This window comes from Corvus kubaryi, unplaced genomic scaffold (genome assembly GCF_017639235.1).
Source record: "Corvus kubaryi isolate FWS band 111438036 unplaced genomic scaffold, C.kubaryi_AGA036_p1.0 split3-131, whole genome shotgun sequence".
In the NCBI taxonomy this organism is placed as follows: domain Eukaryota; kingdom Metazoa; phylum Chordata; class Aves; order Passeriformes; family Corvidae; genus Corvus; species Corvus kubaryi.
In genome coordinates, this window is record NW_024582083.1 from 6,857,303 (window position 1) to 6,874,826 (window position 17,524).

Below are 17,524 nucleotides of genomic sequence, written 5' to 3' on the forward strand. Positions count from 1 at the left end.
GTTTTTCTTTCTGGTACTGAATTCATGCAACCAATTCAGGATCCTGTTTTATTCTACCATAAGTTAGCATGATCCCTGGATTTTATTTCTTTTTTTTTTTTAATTTTAAATTAAAATTGTACTATGACTTACTTCTATGGTAGAGTTTAACTGTGTGTGCATGTGTATGGCATATTCCTCCAACATATGTCTTTACCATTTTGTTGGCATTTCTTCTTCCTATATAGTGAGTGAAATACAAGTAGGAAGCAAACTATGATTTATGACAGCCATTTGGTAAAGACAACACAGATTAAGCATTTAAAATTGTGTTGCCAGGAGACCATTTTAAGACCACATCACAGATCAGACTTACTATTAGAACTGAACTCAGTTCTTTAAAATAAGGCCTAGGCCACTTGACTTCTTGCCATTTGAAATCTTAAAATATTTTGTACCTTCCATTGGGACAAGAAAGGAGGGCATGCTGTCATGCAGGTTATATTGCTCTCTACCACCTTCTCTACAAGAGGAATGTATTTTTTTCCAAGAAGGAAGAACAATTATGTACAGTAGCTGCTGCTTAAGAACAATATACTAGTACCTACCTGTGGCAGCTATCTTACATGGATAAGGAAGAGGAAAAGGAAGCCATGATTCTGAAGCACATCCTTGTGGTTCTGGTTCATAGGCATGTCATTACATACCACAGTGGTATAATACACCTGCCATTATGAATACACCTGTTCATTTATTAAAGAAGCCCAAGAGAGGTTTGGCAGTGAAACAAATCACCATGAGTGTGCAGTTCTCAGAAGTAATGCTAAGTTTTGGCATTCAAGTGCCAGAGGAGGTAAAAGTTAAAAAGAGGAGGTAAAGCTGTCAGGGGCAACTTTAACTTAGACAAATTAACACCAAAAAAAAAAAAAACCCACAACAAAAAAAAAACCAAACAAAAAACCAAACCAAAAGAGAAGAGCAAACAAAATGGAAAGATTTAACAAGATGGCAGGGAAAATGAAAGATTACTGATTAGGATAAAATAATACTGATTAAAAGTGTATATAGAAATGGGAGAAGTAGGGCAGGTGGAGAATGAGCTAATAAGAGAAAAATGCCTCAAAAAAAAAAAAAAAGAAAAGAAACTTGTCAGCAATGACAATGAACAAAAGAGGAATGTTTTGTGAAATTGATTTACATGGAAAGGTATTACCAAAATGTCAGTCAGGGGTGGATGGGGGATGTAGGAAAGTAGAAAAAGAAAACAAGAGAAAGAAGAGGAATAACTTATGGAGCTCATAATTTCCATGTACAGACAGATATGTCATCAGCATTTTGCTGCAAAGAAGACAAATGTAGACAAAAAACCGTGACAAAATGTATTGCCAGTAAATGTGCTCATCTCTGTGACACTTTCACTGTGTTATACATATGCAGTATCTAATGTTATAAAGTACACTGTCAGGTACTCTCTTGGTTTTCTCTCTTGTATTAATTCTACCCAGTACTAGTAATCTTTCTAAAGAAATTAATTAGGAATTATGTTGCCCTTCCTTAACTCAACAGTCTTCTGTCAATCTTGCTTTTGTTCCAACTTGGTGTTTAATTGTTCAATAAGCTAGTTCTGTCTCTGGAGCTGTATGTTTGATCTATAGGCTGGTCATAGGCAAAGGTCCTGCCAGTCCTCTGCACGGAAGAGCCCTTTTAGGGCCTTTGTACTGAGGGTCTCACAAAGGTCTCAAATAAAGGAGCTGGTATGAATTCTGTCTCAAGGGATGCACCCAGACTAGACCGGTAACACAGACAAGGGAGCTCACAAGAGGCATTTGCTCTGCCTCGAGACCTGACATACTCCCAGCTATGCAGAGGTCCCCAGTTTTCACATTAGCTCTTGAATCTCTCTGTAAGACACAACAATATGTTTCTACTCCCAACAGAGGAATCACAAACAGATTTCATGCTTCTCACTGGAAAGAAAAACAGGAATTAAAGCAGAGGTGGATAGACGGAGATGTGAATTACTGAAACATATCAGGACAGTAGGTAGGGACTGTCAGAAGATTCAGTTTTGTGTCATTAAGTGTCTCTTCAGTGGAAATGTCCTGAAGTACAGTTTTAATCATAATGAAACCCAGAGGTTTCAGATATATTTGGAGTTTGTTTGTCTTGGACACAATAAAAATATTCAACTTTTCCTGTAGAAGCATTTTGGTAGCAGAGATGTTATCAAGAAGCACTTCATAGAAAGCACTGCTGTAGCTGAGATGAGCTATTCCAGCCCTACCCTGCCCAATGAAAGAAGCTGTATCACCAAAACTCATTGTTACTCTAATTGCCCATCTGTATTGAGAGATTAGGCAAGTACAGCCAAAATTTCACCAAAAGCTCACATGCCTGAATGCAAGAGTTCTGTCAGCAAAGTCTGAAAGCATGAAACTGGCTGGAACAAGAGGTATTTCCTTTCCTTCCCCTCCTATCCTGCCCTTACACAGACCAAACAGATGGGAAGTGAGAAGGCAAGGGATGACATTATCCCAGTTAGCAGCTAGGGCAGTGAGATAGCGGATTAAGTACTTTGTTGCAATTTATACCTGAAGGATGTGCTAAGCCAAGAAATGAACCACAATTGCTTGGACGTCTGCCTTAGCCATAAAACTAGCCTTCTTTCTCTGCCAGTTCAGAAATCAGAAGTGTCCATTTTAACTTCAGTGTCTAATCCTGAGAGGTGGACGAGAAAATTTATAAAAATCGTAATTAAATGTAAAGAAAGGGGAGGTGGAGAGAAAGGGAAGGAAAAAAATCAGAGAAGCAAAACAGGCAAGGACATGCAGAGATGAGTGCACGCATATGTGGGAGACACTGGGGGAAAAAAAGCCAGAGATAAAGAAAATTTAAGGATGAATTTAGATAAATGAGCTAATATCAGATGTTGGAAAAAATTTAAAAACCTACCTGAAAACAAGTAAAAAAGATATTACAAAAAAGGAGTTGAATGGGAATACTTCACAGCTAAGTTTAACCTATGTCTAGAATCAGTCCTGTAGCATTAATTTTTCAGATTATATTTAAATAACAATTGATGGTTCATTAAATAGGTAAAACAGCTATTCTGCATCTGCTAGACTTTGTGTTCTTTACTTAGGAAATCTACATGAAAATGTGATTTTTTTCTTAAATTGATAGTGCAGATTCCTCTCATGCCAGTGATTTCATATTAAAAAAGAGAAAGGTATTGTATATAAATAAGACAGACTGAGCAAAACTGAGCATTTGGAGGAATTTTATATGCCTATGGCCTATCACCAGCACTTTAATACTTTTTATAACAATAATAAAGGATCTAATTTATATTGATCTTTTAGAAGCTTATCAGCCTCAGGGTAAAAGTATTACCATCCATGATATATGGAGTTTTGAACATTCAGCCTGAAAAAATGAAAAAATCTTCCGGTCATTTCTTTGGTGTATCCCTATCTATTCTCGGTTTTTTTCTGAATGTTATGTAGCCATCTTTGTTCACCTTTTGTAATGTATGTATGAAGTACTTGAAAAGGAATTTTTAAAAAATTCTTAATTCACACAGCTCTCTGTCCATTTCTACCCTAATTCCCACATGTTTGCAAAATATAGTGTTGAAAAAAATCTCAGTTATCACTTTTTCACCCCACCTGGAAAAACTTTTAAAAGACACAGCAGATACAGAAATGATTTACAGATGAACAAAGAAACCCTCGAGGCCTGTTGGAGAACACTAAAACACAGTTCAGTGCTGAGGGGAATGGAGAAATGCAAAGATACTGGTATAGGAAAAGAAAACCAGACATTTTGTTTTTATAAATTCAAAAATGAGAGCTAATTCAATGAAACTGAAAGTTGGCATATTTGGAACACTAAAGGGAGGTGGGGGGTGGATTTCAATGTAAAAGTATTACCTAGAAACCACTATCCATCACTGTAGTTTAAACATATCAATAACAATGTTTTCAACATAAATGTGTCTATGCTAAGGCTTTATTTTCAAATCAAAATACTTACAAACTTCAAAGCATTTTTAACTGTTTTTCAATGGTTCAGTAGTCTCCTAGTCATTTATGGCTTTAAGTGGTCAGTTAACTAGGAGAAAGATACAATCCTCTGCTAAGGATTTCAGCCTTATAAATACATTGCAGCAGTGGACGGCATACTGAATTAAATTTCCATTTGATCCAGAAGGGGGATGCCTATGTTCTAAAAACTATTTAACCTTAATTTGAAGATCTAACATGCTTTTGAAGATCTTAATTCTGTATTTACTCTTTTGAAAAATACTTGCTGTGAAGGATTGGGATTCAGTTCTTTCTTAGCATGGTTGTTACGAACTGGAAAAGCAGTTGCTGGGAATATATTTTGACAATAATTTGCTAGATATACTTCAGACTGCCTACAAAAGAAGTAGTTTGTTCACTGAAATGACCCCATTTATTACAGAAGTTTTCAGTACACATCTTTCAGTATTTTCTTAGCAGTTGACTAAGCATCAAGAAAGAACACATTGCAACAAATTCTGAGCCATCTCTTCATATAATCAGACCTTCTAAGGTAGACACTAATATAGTGCCTTACAATTATATCAAGAAATTGCTAAAATAATTCACACATATAGCAAATCAATCACTGTAAATGGTATTTAAAGAATAGCTAGATTTGTGGAAATAACAGGTGGCTGGGGTTTGAACAGCATGATTTATTGTGTCATTTTGTTTGCTTTAAAAAGGTTAATGGCAGAAACCTCCTTTCAGTTGACTTTGATCGAACCACAAAGACAGAAAAGATCTACGATGACCACCGTAAATTCCTGCTGAGGATTGCCTACGACACGTCAGGGCACCCCACCCTGTGGCTCCCGAGCAGCAAGCTGATGGCTGTCAATGTTACCTATTCATCCACAGGTCAAATAGGCAGCATACAGCGAGGCACGACTAGTGAAAAAATAGAGTATGATGGACAGGGAAGGATAGTGTCTAGAGTGTTTGCTGATGGGAAAACTTGGAGTTACACATATTTGGAAAAGGTAAAGAACACTCAGGTTTTTAAAAATGCTTGGAATGTGCTCAAAATCTGCAGCACCTCACTGCTGCATACAAAGCAAAAAATAGGTAGCAGAAGCACATCGCAATTATTCTAAGTATCAACATGTGATTCCAAGGGGAATGTTTCATTCCACAGATATGTAATCATGCTGTAGCTAATTGCTAGGAATTGATGTGTTTTTCAATTATTTAGGCCACTGACTAACAAGAAGCATCTGTATTTACCTTTTATCTTAACACTTAAAATAAGGTACAGGGACTATCTGCAATTCAATTCAGCTGAAAATAATTTGTTTGCAAATGCTTCACTGTTGTGAGCTTTTTTCACTACCAAGAAAAGCTCTTTTTTCTAAAGAGTTACAGCTGTCAATTTGTACTTGCTATATGTTGTAGCATCAAAATAAGGGATAGGCAAAATATTAGGAATCAATATATATGTATATATAGCTCTCCTTCTAGAAATACCTGTGAAAATGACCCTTGTGAAATCTCATGTCTGCTATGCAGAAAGAGAATCCATTTCTTTCAGGGGTTTAAATATATTTCTGTTGAAGCTGTTGCTCAGAAAATACTGTTTACTAGTCATCGCAGACATAATTTAATCAAGACCCATGATACATAATAGCCACGCATTAGAAAAATGTCAGAATAATTCAAGTAGCTCCTTTTGATATGAATAATCAAACAATTGTTTTGCCTATGTCTCAAAAGCTCACAGAACAAGAACATGGTATTCAGAGATCTCAGGCTATTCAAATTCTTCAAAATCATCTCTAATTGTAGGGAAGAAATTCTATCTCCCATATGTTGTTCTCCTCGTGAGTTAATGGCTCTAAGACAGTTTTACTTCTTCCCATATTAAACATGACTTATCTGAATCCATTGACAATCTGCTGTTTAGCTGTGAATGCTTGACAAAAGAGTGATACAGTCATAACAAGTAGCAAATTATGAATGTGGAACTACTAATTACAGAACCTCTTACAATTAAGCATACAAGTAAATTAGGCAGGGAGATGTTAACAACATGTAAGGTCAAGGATAACTCAATTAAAGAGGAGATAATTTTCTCAAGTGGGAATGTCACATTTTTGTGAAGAAATAGTATCAGTATATGGCGGGAGGGGAGAAACTGCACCGTTTGTCACATGATAAAAATCTGTTCTTAATTTTCAGTCAATGGTTCTTCTGCTCCATAGCCAACGGCAGTATATCTTCGAGTATGATTTGTTGGATCGGCTTTCTGCTGTCACCATGCCCAGCGTTGCTCGTCATACCATGCAGACTGTCCGCTCCATTGGCTATTACCGGAATATATACAACCCCCCGGAAAGCAATGCTTCTGTTATAATGGACTACAATGAAGAAGGACAGCTCCTTCAAACTGCTTTCCTGGGGACAAGCCGAAGAGTATTATTCAAATACAGACGGCAGACCAAGCTCTCAGAAATTTTATATGATAGTACTAGAGTTAGTTTTACGTATGATGAGACAGCAGGAGTCCTGAAAACAGTAAACCTCCAAAGCGATGGTTTTATCTGCACCATTAGATACAGACAAATTGGCCCATTGATTGACAGACAGATATTTCGCTTTAGTGAAGACGGAATGGTAAATGCCCGATTTGACTACAGCTATGACAATAGCTTCAGAGTGACTAGCATGCAAGGTGTCATCAATGAAACCCCATTGCCTATTGATCTCTACCAGTTTGATGATATCTCTGGCAAAGTTGAACAATTTGGAAAATTTGGAGTCATATATTATGATATTAACCAGATCATTTCAACAGCTGTAATGACGTACACAAAACACTTTGATGCACATGGGCGCATCAAGGAAATTCAGTATGAAATATTTCGGTCACTAATGTATTGGATTACAATTCAGTATGATAACATGGGACGAGTGACAAAAAGAGAAATTAAGATTGGGCCATTTGCCAACACCACAAAATATGCTTACGAATATGATGTAGATGGTCAGCTCCAGACAGTTTATCTAAATGAAAAAATAATGTGGCGATACAACTATGACCTGAATGGCAACCTCCACTTGCTCAACCCCAGCAGCAGCGCCCGTTTGACGCCACTTCGGTACGACCTGAGAGACAGAATAACTCGACTAGGAGATGTACAGTACAGGTTAGATGAAGATGGATTTCTGCGTCAGAGGGGTACCGAAATCTTTGAATACAGTTCAAAGGGCCTTCTTACTCGAGTTTATAGCAAAGGCAGTGGGTGGACAGTGATTTACCGTTATGATGGACTTGGACGACGAGTTTCCAGTAAAACTAGCCTTGGACAGCATCTCCAGTTCTTTTATGCAGACCTTACTTACCCAACCAGGATAACTCATGTATATAACCACTCAAGTTCTGAAATCACATCTCTTTACTATGATCTGCAAGGACACCTTTTTGCCATGGAAATTAGCAGTGGGGATGAGTTTTACATTGCATCAGACAATACGGGGACACCACTGGCTGTTTTCAGTAGCAATGGTCTCATGCTTAAACAAATTCAATACACTGCCTATGGAGAGATCTATTTTGACTCTAACCTTGATTTCCAGCTGGTAATTGGATTCCACGGAGGCTTGTATGACCCACTGACCAAGCTAGTCCACTTTGGAGAAAGAGATTATGATATACTGGCAGGCCGGTGGACAACACCCGATATTGAAATCTGGAAGAGAATTGGGAAGGATCCAGCTCCTTTTAATTTGTACATGTTCAGAAATAACAACCCGGCCAGTAAAATACACGATGTGAAGGATTATATCACAGGTAAGAGAAAGTTACTTCATTGTAGCTTGGGGATGCTGGATCTATAGGCATCCAATTTAGAGGGAATGAGACTGTAGGTAGCAAGGACAGGAAGGGTTCTTCTGTGATCAGTTTAACTCACCAACATCACAGAAAATATTCACTGGAAGTTGGTTGATATTTTCCAGGGTAGGCTTTTGCAAGGCTGCTAATATAAATTGCCCAATAAGCTCCAGGGCTAGCACAAAGTAATGAGTACACAGCCAGGTGCAGGGAAGGAGGAATATGATAGTATAGAAAAAGGAGTGAACTTCTCTTTTGGCAAAGAAAGGTGCTAACATGCTTTCATATCTCAATTCCTAGAGAACCTATATGCTTTCTGTGGTTCTAAAGTTAGTCATGTGTAGTGTTTTCCATTATTCTACACACCAAAAATCTGACTGCATGACACCAGAATTTTTGGCTCAGATACATTTGATTTTTTTGTATTTGAATAGATGTTAATAATCCAAAATACACAGACATTGCCAGTCTACAGCAAGGGCTCAGCCCTGCTTACATAGGAGCTGTGAGACTACCACTTAGAAGAGCATCCTGGGAATCAAGTGGGTTTGCATTCATTTAACAAACAGCAGCTATTAAGTGGGTTGCTAACAAGCTGCCTGGGAGTAAGGATAATAACAGACCTCTGAATCTGTCCTCTTTTAGCAGCATGTGCTGTAGGGCATGCAGTTAGAATCAGATTCTTTGTGGCATTGAAAATCATGCACTTAGTTCAGAAATTGCCCTCAAAATACAGTTTTGGTTCTTTTCTTAACATCTTTAATGTCTGAAATGCACAGACACACACTACTTATATAAGGTTATTATTACAATTAGCAATTTGGCTGACTGGCAGTTTTAGATGCAGCACCTCATGAGGCATATCATTTATTTGGAAATGCTAGAAATTATTTTAAGATGAATATTTTTTATTCTTTAATTTTTAGAAAAATTTGCTTCCTTGTTCCACTTATTGTGAGCTTTCTTAAATAAAAATTACTAGACTTGGTAAGGAGCACTCTGCCAACCTCTAAGCATAGTATTTGTGGAAGACAGTGTAAAAAAACAGAAACAAGGCGGAGCACTCATTCTTGCCAAACAATTGTTAACTAATTGTTGGCACCCCTAATTTATTTTTAACAGAATATAAACTGTATCATAAATAATGTTACCTAATGATAATTTAGTATCCTGTCTGCTTACTGATGCATTTCATTAGCTTTTAATTTCATCAATCCAACATCATCTTGAAGAGGACCAGATTTCTCTTGAATCAACAAAAAATATCTGCCAAATAATTTAAAAGGTAATTTGCCATATAGGTGCTATTTCAGGAGTAGTTTGAAGACATTACAATAACACATACACACCAAAAGGAGAGGATGTGCTCTGCAGTATTTTTTTTTTTTTGCTTTGTTTTAAAGTATTGATGACAAAGATGTGACATAAAGCATGTTTAGCCTGATCATGAAATTCCAGTTAGTTTAGGCTGTATGACAAGGAAATCTCCCTTCAATTGCAATTGCACTGCCATAATTGTTCTGGAAGTCACAGAGGCCTTCAGACTTGCTGAACCCTGCAATACCTTTCAACTGAGCCTAGTGCAACTCTAATATAGAGCAGACATTTTCTTTTAAGTTTAGAGCTGTAAGTTTCCTGTATAAGTTTGCTATTGTCGCTGTAGCACAAATCTAAATCCATACATATCAAAATGAAGACTGTTGAATAATGTTCATGATACAAAAGGAAATCAACTATGCCAAAAGCTATTATATGTAAAAATGGTATAGTTGCAAAATATAGAACAATTCTAATATTTTTCTCAATTTTTTTTCTTATAATTATTCTCTTTCAGATGTTAACAGCTGGCTGGTGACATTCGGCTTCCATCTGCACAATGCCATCCCTGGCTTCCCAGTTCCGAAATTTGATTTAACAGAACCTTCTTATGAACTTGTGAAGAGCCAGCAATGGGAAGACATACCAGTAAGAAACAAAACTAAATATAAAAATTGAACAAGATAGAATGTTCCATTCTATTCAGATCTTACTAGGCATGGATAATTCTGACAGCCAGAGTTATTTGCTAAATTAAATCCAAACAATACCTTTATCTAGTTTCAAAAGAATTTAAGAAATTACAGATGGAGGGATTTTTTTACAGCTTTGCTCAGTTAGGTACTATTTTATACAAGCTTTTGTTTGCTTTCAGCAATAATAAAAATTTAAAAGACAATAATCAATGAAAACAAGTTTAAGATGCTTTAAAGATGTCTAATTTCATAGCAGAAACTACATAGATTATATTTGTACTAACATTCTGCCTGAAGACAGTAACTGAACACTGTAGTTAAAAAATGGACTGTGAAATAAACAGAACAGGTGATAAAACATACACATAACAAGCACCACTATAATTTTACTTCCTTTTAATTTTAGCCATGCGTTATGGACACCATGTGTTACATGTAGAGATAAAATACTGAAACTGAAATTACCTGAGGTAAAACCTATTATATTACATAAAAGTAAAACTCAGGTGCTTATGAAATTCTTTGAAAGCAAAAAAATGAACTTTCATCCTGAAAACCTGCTACAGTTTTAAATAATGAAAAATAAATGTGGAAGTAAAACCTAAGTCTGCTATTTAAGAAAATTGTATTTACAAATTAGGCTTACTCAAAGATCAAAGACCTACGTCCTCAAAAATCCTATTGTTTTTGGTTTAGAAGGAAGAGTTAAGAGACATTAAAATGAGTGATCCCATTGTAAGCAGTCAAAAAGTATCTCTTTCTACAAGAATCATGATAGAGAATGTTAGAAGAATTAAAGATGATATAATCTTAAAAAATCCTACAACCTAATGTAGACAAAAGTCCTTAGAAGGGTGGCCCAGCAGAAGGGAACATATGGAAGCTAACTTTGTATTTAGGAAGTTAGTTAGTCAGTTAGTTAGTTAATTTTTAATAGCAAGTAATTGAGTAACAGGGAAAGACCTTAGAGCACAACATGGGATTGATTAATGTTTCCCATGAGCAACAAAAGCAGTGAAGGAGGAGCATGGCAAGCACCCCGGTTGTATTGGGAGATAAGAAACCTGTCATCAGGCATGGCTGTGAAGAACTATCAGAAGTTGTTTATTTAGGTCTCAAAGGCTACAGAATGAAATCATCCACTAACACCAGCAAATGCATACCAGGAACAGAACCAGTGTGGTCAAAGAGATGAGAACAGACAGCTAGTTGTCAAAAATCTTCAGGGGAGAGCTCAATAACATGAGGAATGCCAGGGGCATGTGACATGACAGAGCAAGAAGCATGTGATAGGAAAACAAAGATTCAAAATTCTCAGGTAGGAAGAAGCTGCAACTCTGATATTCACTGGTGAACAAGCACATGAAACCAGGAGGCAGAAGTAAACACAGAAACCACTTAGCATTTCGAAACATTCTGGAGTGAGTGAGCTTTACTGAGCTCTGAGGATACATGTTAAAAATAAACAAACTTTGTCATTATGAAGTTGCTATAGCATCTTGCTGCTCTCACTGATGATTGCTGTCTACAATATATTTTGTGCTCAATAGCTTTGACATAGGATTTACAACAGCTGAAATCCACACTTGTTAGCAAGTGCAGACAGAAATCTGCCACATTCAAGAAGAACGGAGAGTCCAAGTTAATTCATAATTCCGTCAGGAGTTGTCCCCTCCAGAAAGCTACCCTTGTGGCAAAACAGAGAAGCCTTTGCAAACTTTTTGCCAGGCTTTGATCAGCAGCAAGGCTGAATTAAATGTTGTTTGAATCTTAATGACTCCTGCTTAGTCTCCTATCCAGAAATTTAGGAAAACAAAACATGCTTTTGACTCATTTGTCAGCAGTGAATCAAATGGTTCAAGCAGTATTTTACTGAAAGGAGAAGGGGTCAATTGGAAGATAAACTGGATCATCATCAAAAACGAAGTACTCCTTTTCAAAAGTGCAGCCAAAGCTATTTAAATCTTTGTTTCCTGCTGAGGCAACTGCCAGGGCAGCTGTCTGCTCCCCACCTCTATCAGTACAGCTCATTCACAGCTTGTCGCTGTTACGACCCAGGGTTAGACTGATGTGTCTATTCTGCACAGTTGTAAGGTCTCATCCCAGCCACAGCTGACCCTGCAATTTGAGCTGTTTTGCTATCTAGCTGCACTAGCTAACCATTCCTGCTAGCTGCTTCTGCTCCTTTCAGCTCTTCTGGCTAACGACTGCAGTTATGCCGACGGTCCCACTCCCCAGCCATCCTCTTTACTGAGAGTGCATCTGGCATAGTGGGCTACACACAGCTCTTCCATGACATTCCTAGCTTTTCCATTAGACTGGCTTGTTGGTTCTTTTCATTCATTGCCCCTTGTCTTTGCTAGCTATAAACAAAACAGTGCTGTATTCACGGTTGCACCCAGCTGAAGTTCTTGGGGAAAAGCTCTTTGAGGCAGGAAGCTGATACTTGGAGTGAAAGGGAAGGTCACACAGCCGGATTGGCCACAGTCTTTTCACACATGCCCTTTTATCAGTTTCTGCAAGTATTTGTAAGAAAGGGTATCAGTCCCCAGCCCCCACCTCACTGGTCCATACCATTTGCTTCCTTGTCTTTAACTGTAAACACTGTCATTACAGTTTATTTCCCTCATTCCTTTAGCAGCTTGAGGGATTATGAGAGCCTCCCTGCAGTTTGGTCTCAGGCTGCTGCTACTTGAGAGACTCTTATCTCCTGACTCACCATAAAGAAAGGCTTGTTCCAATTCTAAAGCACAGCTTCATGACCTACAAAAATCTCCTCAATTTGACTGGATGCATGGTAGACAGGAATCATATCTGAACAAGCTCAGGGGAAGAGATGACACCATAGTAAGATGACACTGTAGAGTAAGACAGTTCTTACCTGTTTTAACATGACATGACCTGGCAATGTGCACTGGCAGCCCATAAAGCCAATCATGTCCTGGGCTGCATCAAAATCAGTGTGGCCAGCAGGGTAAGGGAGGGGATTTTGCCCCTCTACTCTGCCCTGGTGAGACTTCAGCTGGAATACTCCATCCAGCTCTGGGGTCCCCAGCACAGGAAGGACATAAACCTGTTGAAGCAAGCCCAGAGGATGGCCACCCAGTTGATGGGACAAGACTATACAAGAGCAGGTGGTGACCAGGGGGAATGGGTTCAAATTGAAAGAGAGTAGGTTTAGATTACATATTAAGAAAAAAATCTTTACTGTGAGGGTGGTGAGGCCCTGGAACCAGCTCCCCAGGGAAGTTGTGGATGTCCCATCACTGAAGGTGTTCAAGGCCAGGTTGGATGGGGCTTTGAGCAACCGGGTCTAGCTGAAGATGTCCCACAGCAGGGGGGTTGGAACTAGATGATTTTCAAGGTCCCCTTCCAACCCAAACCATTCTGTGATTCTTGTGGTTATGTATTGGCTTTGCAAGTCTGTCCTGTGCAGCCCAGTAAGTAGCCCCTGAAGTTAAATATTATTTTTCTGCAGGTTCTCAGGGAGACAAAGAGTAAAAGCACTGAACATTAGCAAAATAGTTTTGTAACTCAGCAGAACAAGCAGTATGCAGATCTAATTAACTCCTTGGCACTGTCAGTTGTGGCATATCCTGTTGTTGTCCACGGGCAGCACACCAAGAAATCCTGGCTGTTTGGCATTTAGGGGGCTACAGATGGCTGGTAAAACTTCTGTCTGTTCTTGTTTACAGCCAATTTCTGGAGTGCAACAACAAGTGATGAGACAAGCAAAGGCTTTCCTTTCCCTGGGAAGGATGGCAGAAGTGCAGGTCAGCAGACGGAAATCCAGTGGAGAAAAGTCGTGGCTGTGGTTTGCCACGGTAAAGTCTCTGATTGGGAAAGGGGTGATGCTCGCTGTCAATCAAGGCAAAGTGCAAACAAATGTGCTCAACATTGCAAATGAGGACTGCATAAAAGTGGCAGCTGTTTTGAACAACGCTTACTACCTAGAAAACTTGCATTTCACTGTGGAGGGAAAGGACACGCACTATTTTATCAAGACCACCTCCCCTGAGAGTGACCTTGGGACACTGAGGCTGACAAGTGGGCGTAAGGCCCTAGAGAATGGCATCAATGTCACTGTTTCCCAGTCCACCACTGTGGTGAACGGCAGGACTCGTAGGTTTGCTGATGTTGAAATGCAATACGGTGCTCTAGCGCTTCACGTCCGCTATGGCATGACACTTGATGAGGAAAAGGCCCGAATACTGGAGCAAGCCAGGCAAAGAGCTCTTTCCAGTGCCTGGGCCAGAGAACAACAGAGAGTAAGAGATGGAGAGGAAGGCGCCAGGCTGTGGACAGAAGGAGAAAAGAGGCAGTTGCTAAGTGCTGGAAAGGTACAAGGATACGATGGGTACTATGTACTCTCTGTGGAGCAATATCCAGAATTAGCAGACAGCGCTAACAATATACAGTTCCTCAGACAAAGTGAGATAGGAAAGAGGTAACACACTGGCTTAGCTCAGGCTGCCAAAGAGACTGTGTACCAGTGTCTTCTAAAAAGGAGACCAAACTGTTTTGCTGCATTACTACTTGAGCCTAAGCTTACATCTTTGCTCAGATTTTTTTCTGTAGCACAATCCAGACTCTGTAACAAAAAGAGCGCCTTCCAGAAGAATGATACTGCTAATGACAAAACTTTTTTTTCTCAATGACCTTAAAGGTGATCTGCTTTAAAGAATATGTTTACATATGCATATCGCTGCACTCAAGTTGGACTGAAAAGTATTAAAAAAAAAAAAAGAAGAAAAAAAGAAAATAAAAAGGCCTACAGATTTTGCAACAGGCTGTCTGTTTCTTTGAGGCACTGTATTTAATTAAGATACAGACCCATACAGTGTTTCCAAATAGTACTGAATTGTTGACCTTTGCTTACGAGAAGTAGTCTCTCCTTTTCTCTCTCTCTTTTCCTCTCTCTTTCTCACTGCATAGGATGTGGTATATATCTGTTAATTTTAAAACGTGGGGCAAAAATTACTGTTTATAGACAACCCAACTGCATTAAACTGTGCTGCTTTCTAAAGGGACATTGGCACAAGTGACTTATGCTACCATGGGAATTTAATAATGGATTTTACAATGCTAACATGGTTTGCCTTGGGAGGAAAATGGCAAGTAGAATCCTTGTTGCATATAAGCAAAGGAAACCCTGATTTTTTTGTAAATTATGTGAGACAAGTTGTTTATGGATTTTTATATGAATTACAATTTACTGTACATCAAATATTAGTCTCAGAGGAGTTAATTTATGTAAAGTGTTTAAAAAAGTTTATACTTAAAAATAAAATGATAAAAACATGTGCTGTGTGTGATTTTTTTTAAAGAAAAAGGAATTGCACCTTTTATGTTATAGCTGTACAGTATAAAGGATTATATTGTAGAGATATAACAGTGATGACTAATGTCCAAAAGTGTTAATATTTTTGTATTAGGTTTAAAGCTGTGCATCTATCACTCTGCTGATAGGATGGGACACTCCACAAAGTGGCTGGCTGAATCAGACCACAGCTCCCTCCCCTCCCTCTCCTGTCACCCAGGCCAGTGCCACTTCATCAGTCATTGTTAGAAGGCACAGTAACCAAATAAGTCTCATTTAGTATGATGGAAGACTTTAATAGGTTGGGGTTTCCTTGTCTTTTTCCACCCCTAATGTAATAAATGGACATTTATTCATACCAGGTGGGGTTTCTGTTGGTTTTTTAGAAGCTTTGTTTCACAATGGAGGAATAGTGTCTCAGGTGCTTGGCAAATTGTATGTAGAAGAAGAAAAAGAAATTATGTAGTTTCATCCAGTTATGTCAACTTTGTCTTCTGTATAATACAGCTCTTTTAGATGTTAATAACTCCAGATAGAAGAAACGTACCTCTGACCTGATGCTACAGAATTGCTCTTTAGGCAGGCAGGCTGTTCACTAGGCTCATCTCCTGGCCTTCAGCTGGCAGATCAAATCTCATTACTGTGAACACTAAACCTGGGGATGGAGAGGAAGGTCCAGTTCTAGTGCCTAGTCTGCATCTCCACATCACTGCATAGATTTGGCATGCTCTGCTCCAAGGCCCAGTATATTTGCTGCAGGAAGAACTGAAGTGTGCAGCTGGTTCCTTATAGGAAGCCTGTGGTGGCATCTATGGCATCTGTTCTACATCTTGGCTGAAACCATTCTCAGAGCTTTAGTCTCAAGAGCACTAAATTCAGCCACAAAAATAAATATTTTTAAGATGAGACAAAATTGGGGGGTTTGATGTTCATTGAAATATACACAGTATTTCTATCCATGTATTATAATGACAGAACATAGTAAGTGAACGTGTCTTAACTATGAATGGTTCAAGTGGATGTAATAAAAATAGTTTTCTAACTGCTTTGTATTCTGAGAGTCTATGGTATTACATACTCTAAATTGCACATTAGGATTGTTTGATAAACAGATTTGAATTTCTCCCAGCCAAGTCGCTACCGAATCTACAGTATCAGTGCTATTACTGTATGTCTGTATTTGGTAGAGCATACAGAACTAATTACACATATAATGAATGCTAATCATCTATTAGAATTAAAGCACAGATTAGTTGTTAGTACTTTTACCCTTGAAGCTTGAGGGCCCTAAATTTAGAGAGGATGGTATGTCAGACCCCAGAGGCGTGTCATTGATCTACGTATTCTTTTAAAAAGATGTAAAATGCTAGGTGTTTGCAGTTCTGTTGGGTGGCTCTTCCACAGCACTGTATTTAGCATGCTGTAAGTGCTCTCTGTTGAAATAGGCTCATATTCTAAATTATGTCCAATGTTTCTGTTCTGTTTGAATATGAAAAGCTTGTATAACATGTCAACATTGAAATATATCTTCTACTTGGCGCGTACCAGTCCCTTCTCCTTTGTTCTGGCACCAATAAACAACAAATTATAGTATCTGTTGGTGATCATTTTAGATGCAGTCAAATCAAGCCAATTAGTGGCCTTGTTAGTAGGTATAATGAGCCTATTTCTTGCTAAAAAAAGACTTGTGATCTGGACATGCTCCTGCAGGAAATAGTGACCTTGGGGAATATAGGAACAAAAGATCTTTTTAAAGAAAAAATATGCATAATTAAAGAAGCATATTACAAAAATAAGAAAAAAAGAAAGGAGATTCTAAGTATTTTAGACAATGCCAGTCAAAATGCTATCCTGATATTTTGAGATGTATATTTCGTCTGATTTGTATTGTTCTTTTAATTTGCCTTCTTAACTTTATATGTGTCCTGAATTTTCCACAAATTGATAACTATAGATTGCATCTAGGCTTTCCAATAAAAGCCAACCCAATGTGTGTGTGTGTGTGTGTTTATATTTGGGTTTTTTTAATCTGTATGTCAGATATTGCATCTGTGCTGCCGCTTTTCTCGTATCGAAGAAGCAAAGTGATCCCCTTGCACTGGTATTGATTCATTTGCTTCACAGTTGGCAGTATCTTTTTTTTACTCTATCCAATGGCTTCATCTGCTAACTCAGCAAGGTGAATTACTCCATGGGATCTCTCAGGGGGCCTACTTTAGAGAAAACATTAAATATACCTCAGAAAGCCAAATCTTTTATGGATAAGGAAAGCCAAAGAACAAAAGAATCACTTAGAACTGTTTTCTCTCATATT

The 17,524-nt window shown here is 38.3% G+C and overlaps 1 protein-coding gene across 32 annotated transcripts in view; it reads left to right on the plus strand.

Moving 5' to 3' along the window:
• The window catches only part of TENM3 (teneurin transmembrane protein 3), a 1,314,113-nt gene extending 1,296,910 nt beyond the window's left edge, over positions 1–17,203 (plus strand). For all 32 annotated transcript variants that reach the window (XM_042015030.1, XM_042015032.1, XM_042015041.1 and 29 more), the window contains 4 exons: positions 4,733–5,029; positions 6,225–7,836; positions 9,713–9,843; positions 13,586–17,203. In XM_042015030.1, coding sequence (XP_041870964.1) covers positions 4,733–5,029; positions 6,225–7,836; positions 9,713–9,843; positions 13,586–14,341 — 2,796 coding nt within the window. In that variant the 3' untranslated portion in view covers positions 14,342–17,203. The remainder of the gene's footprint in view (positions 1–4,732; positions 5,030–6,224; positions 7,837–9,712; positions 9,844–13,585) is intronic.
• Positions 17,204–17,524: the final 321 nt, after the last annotated feature.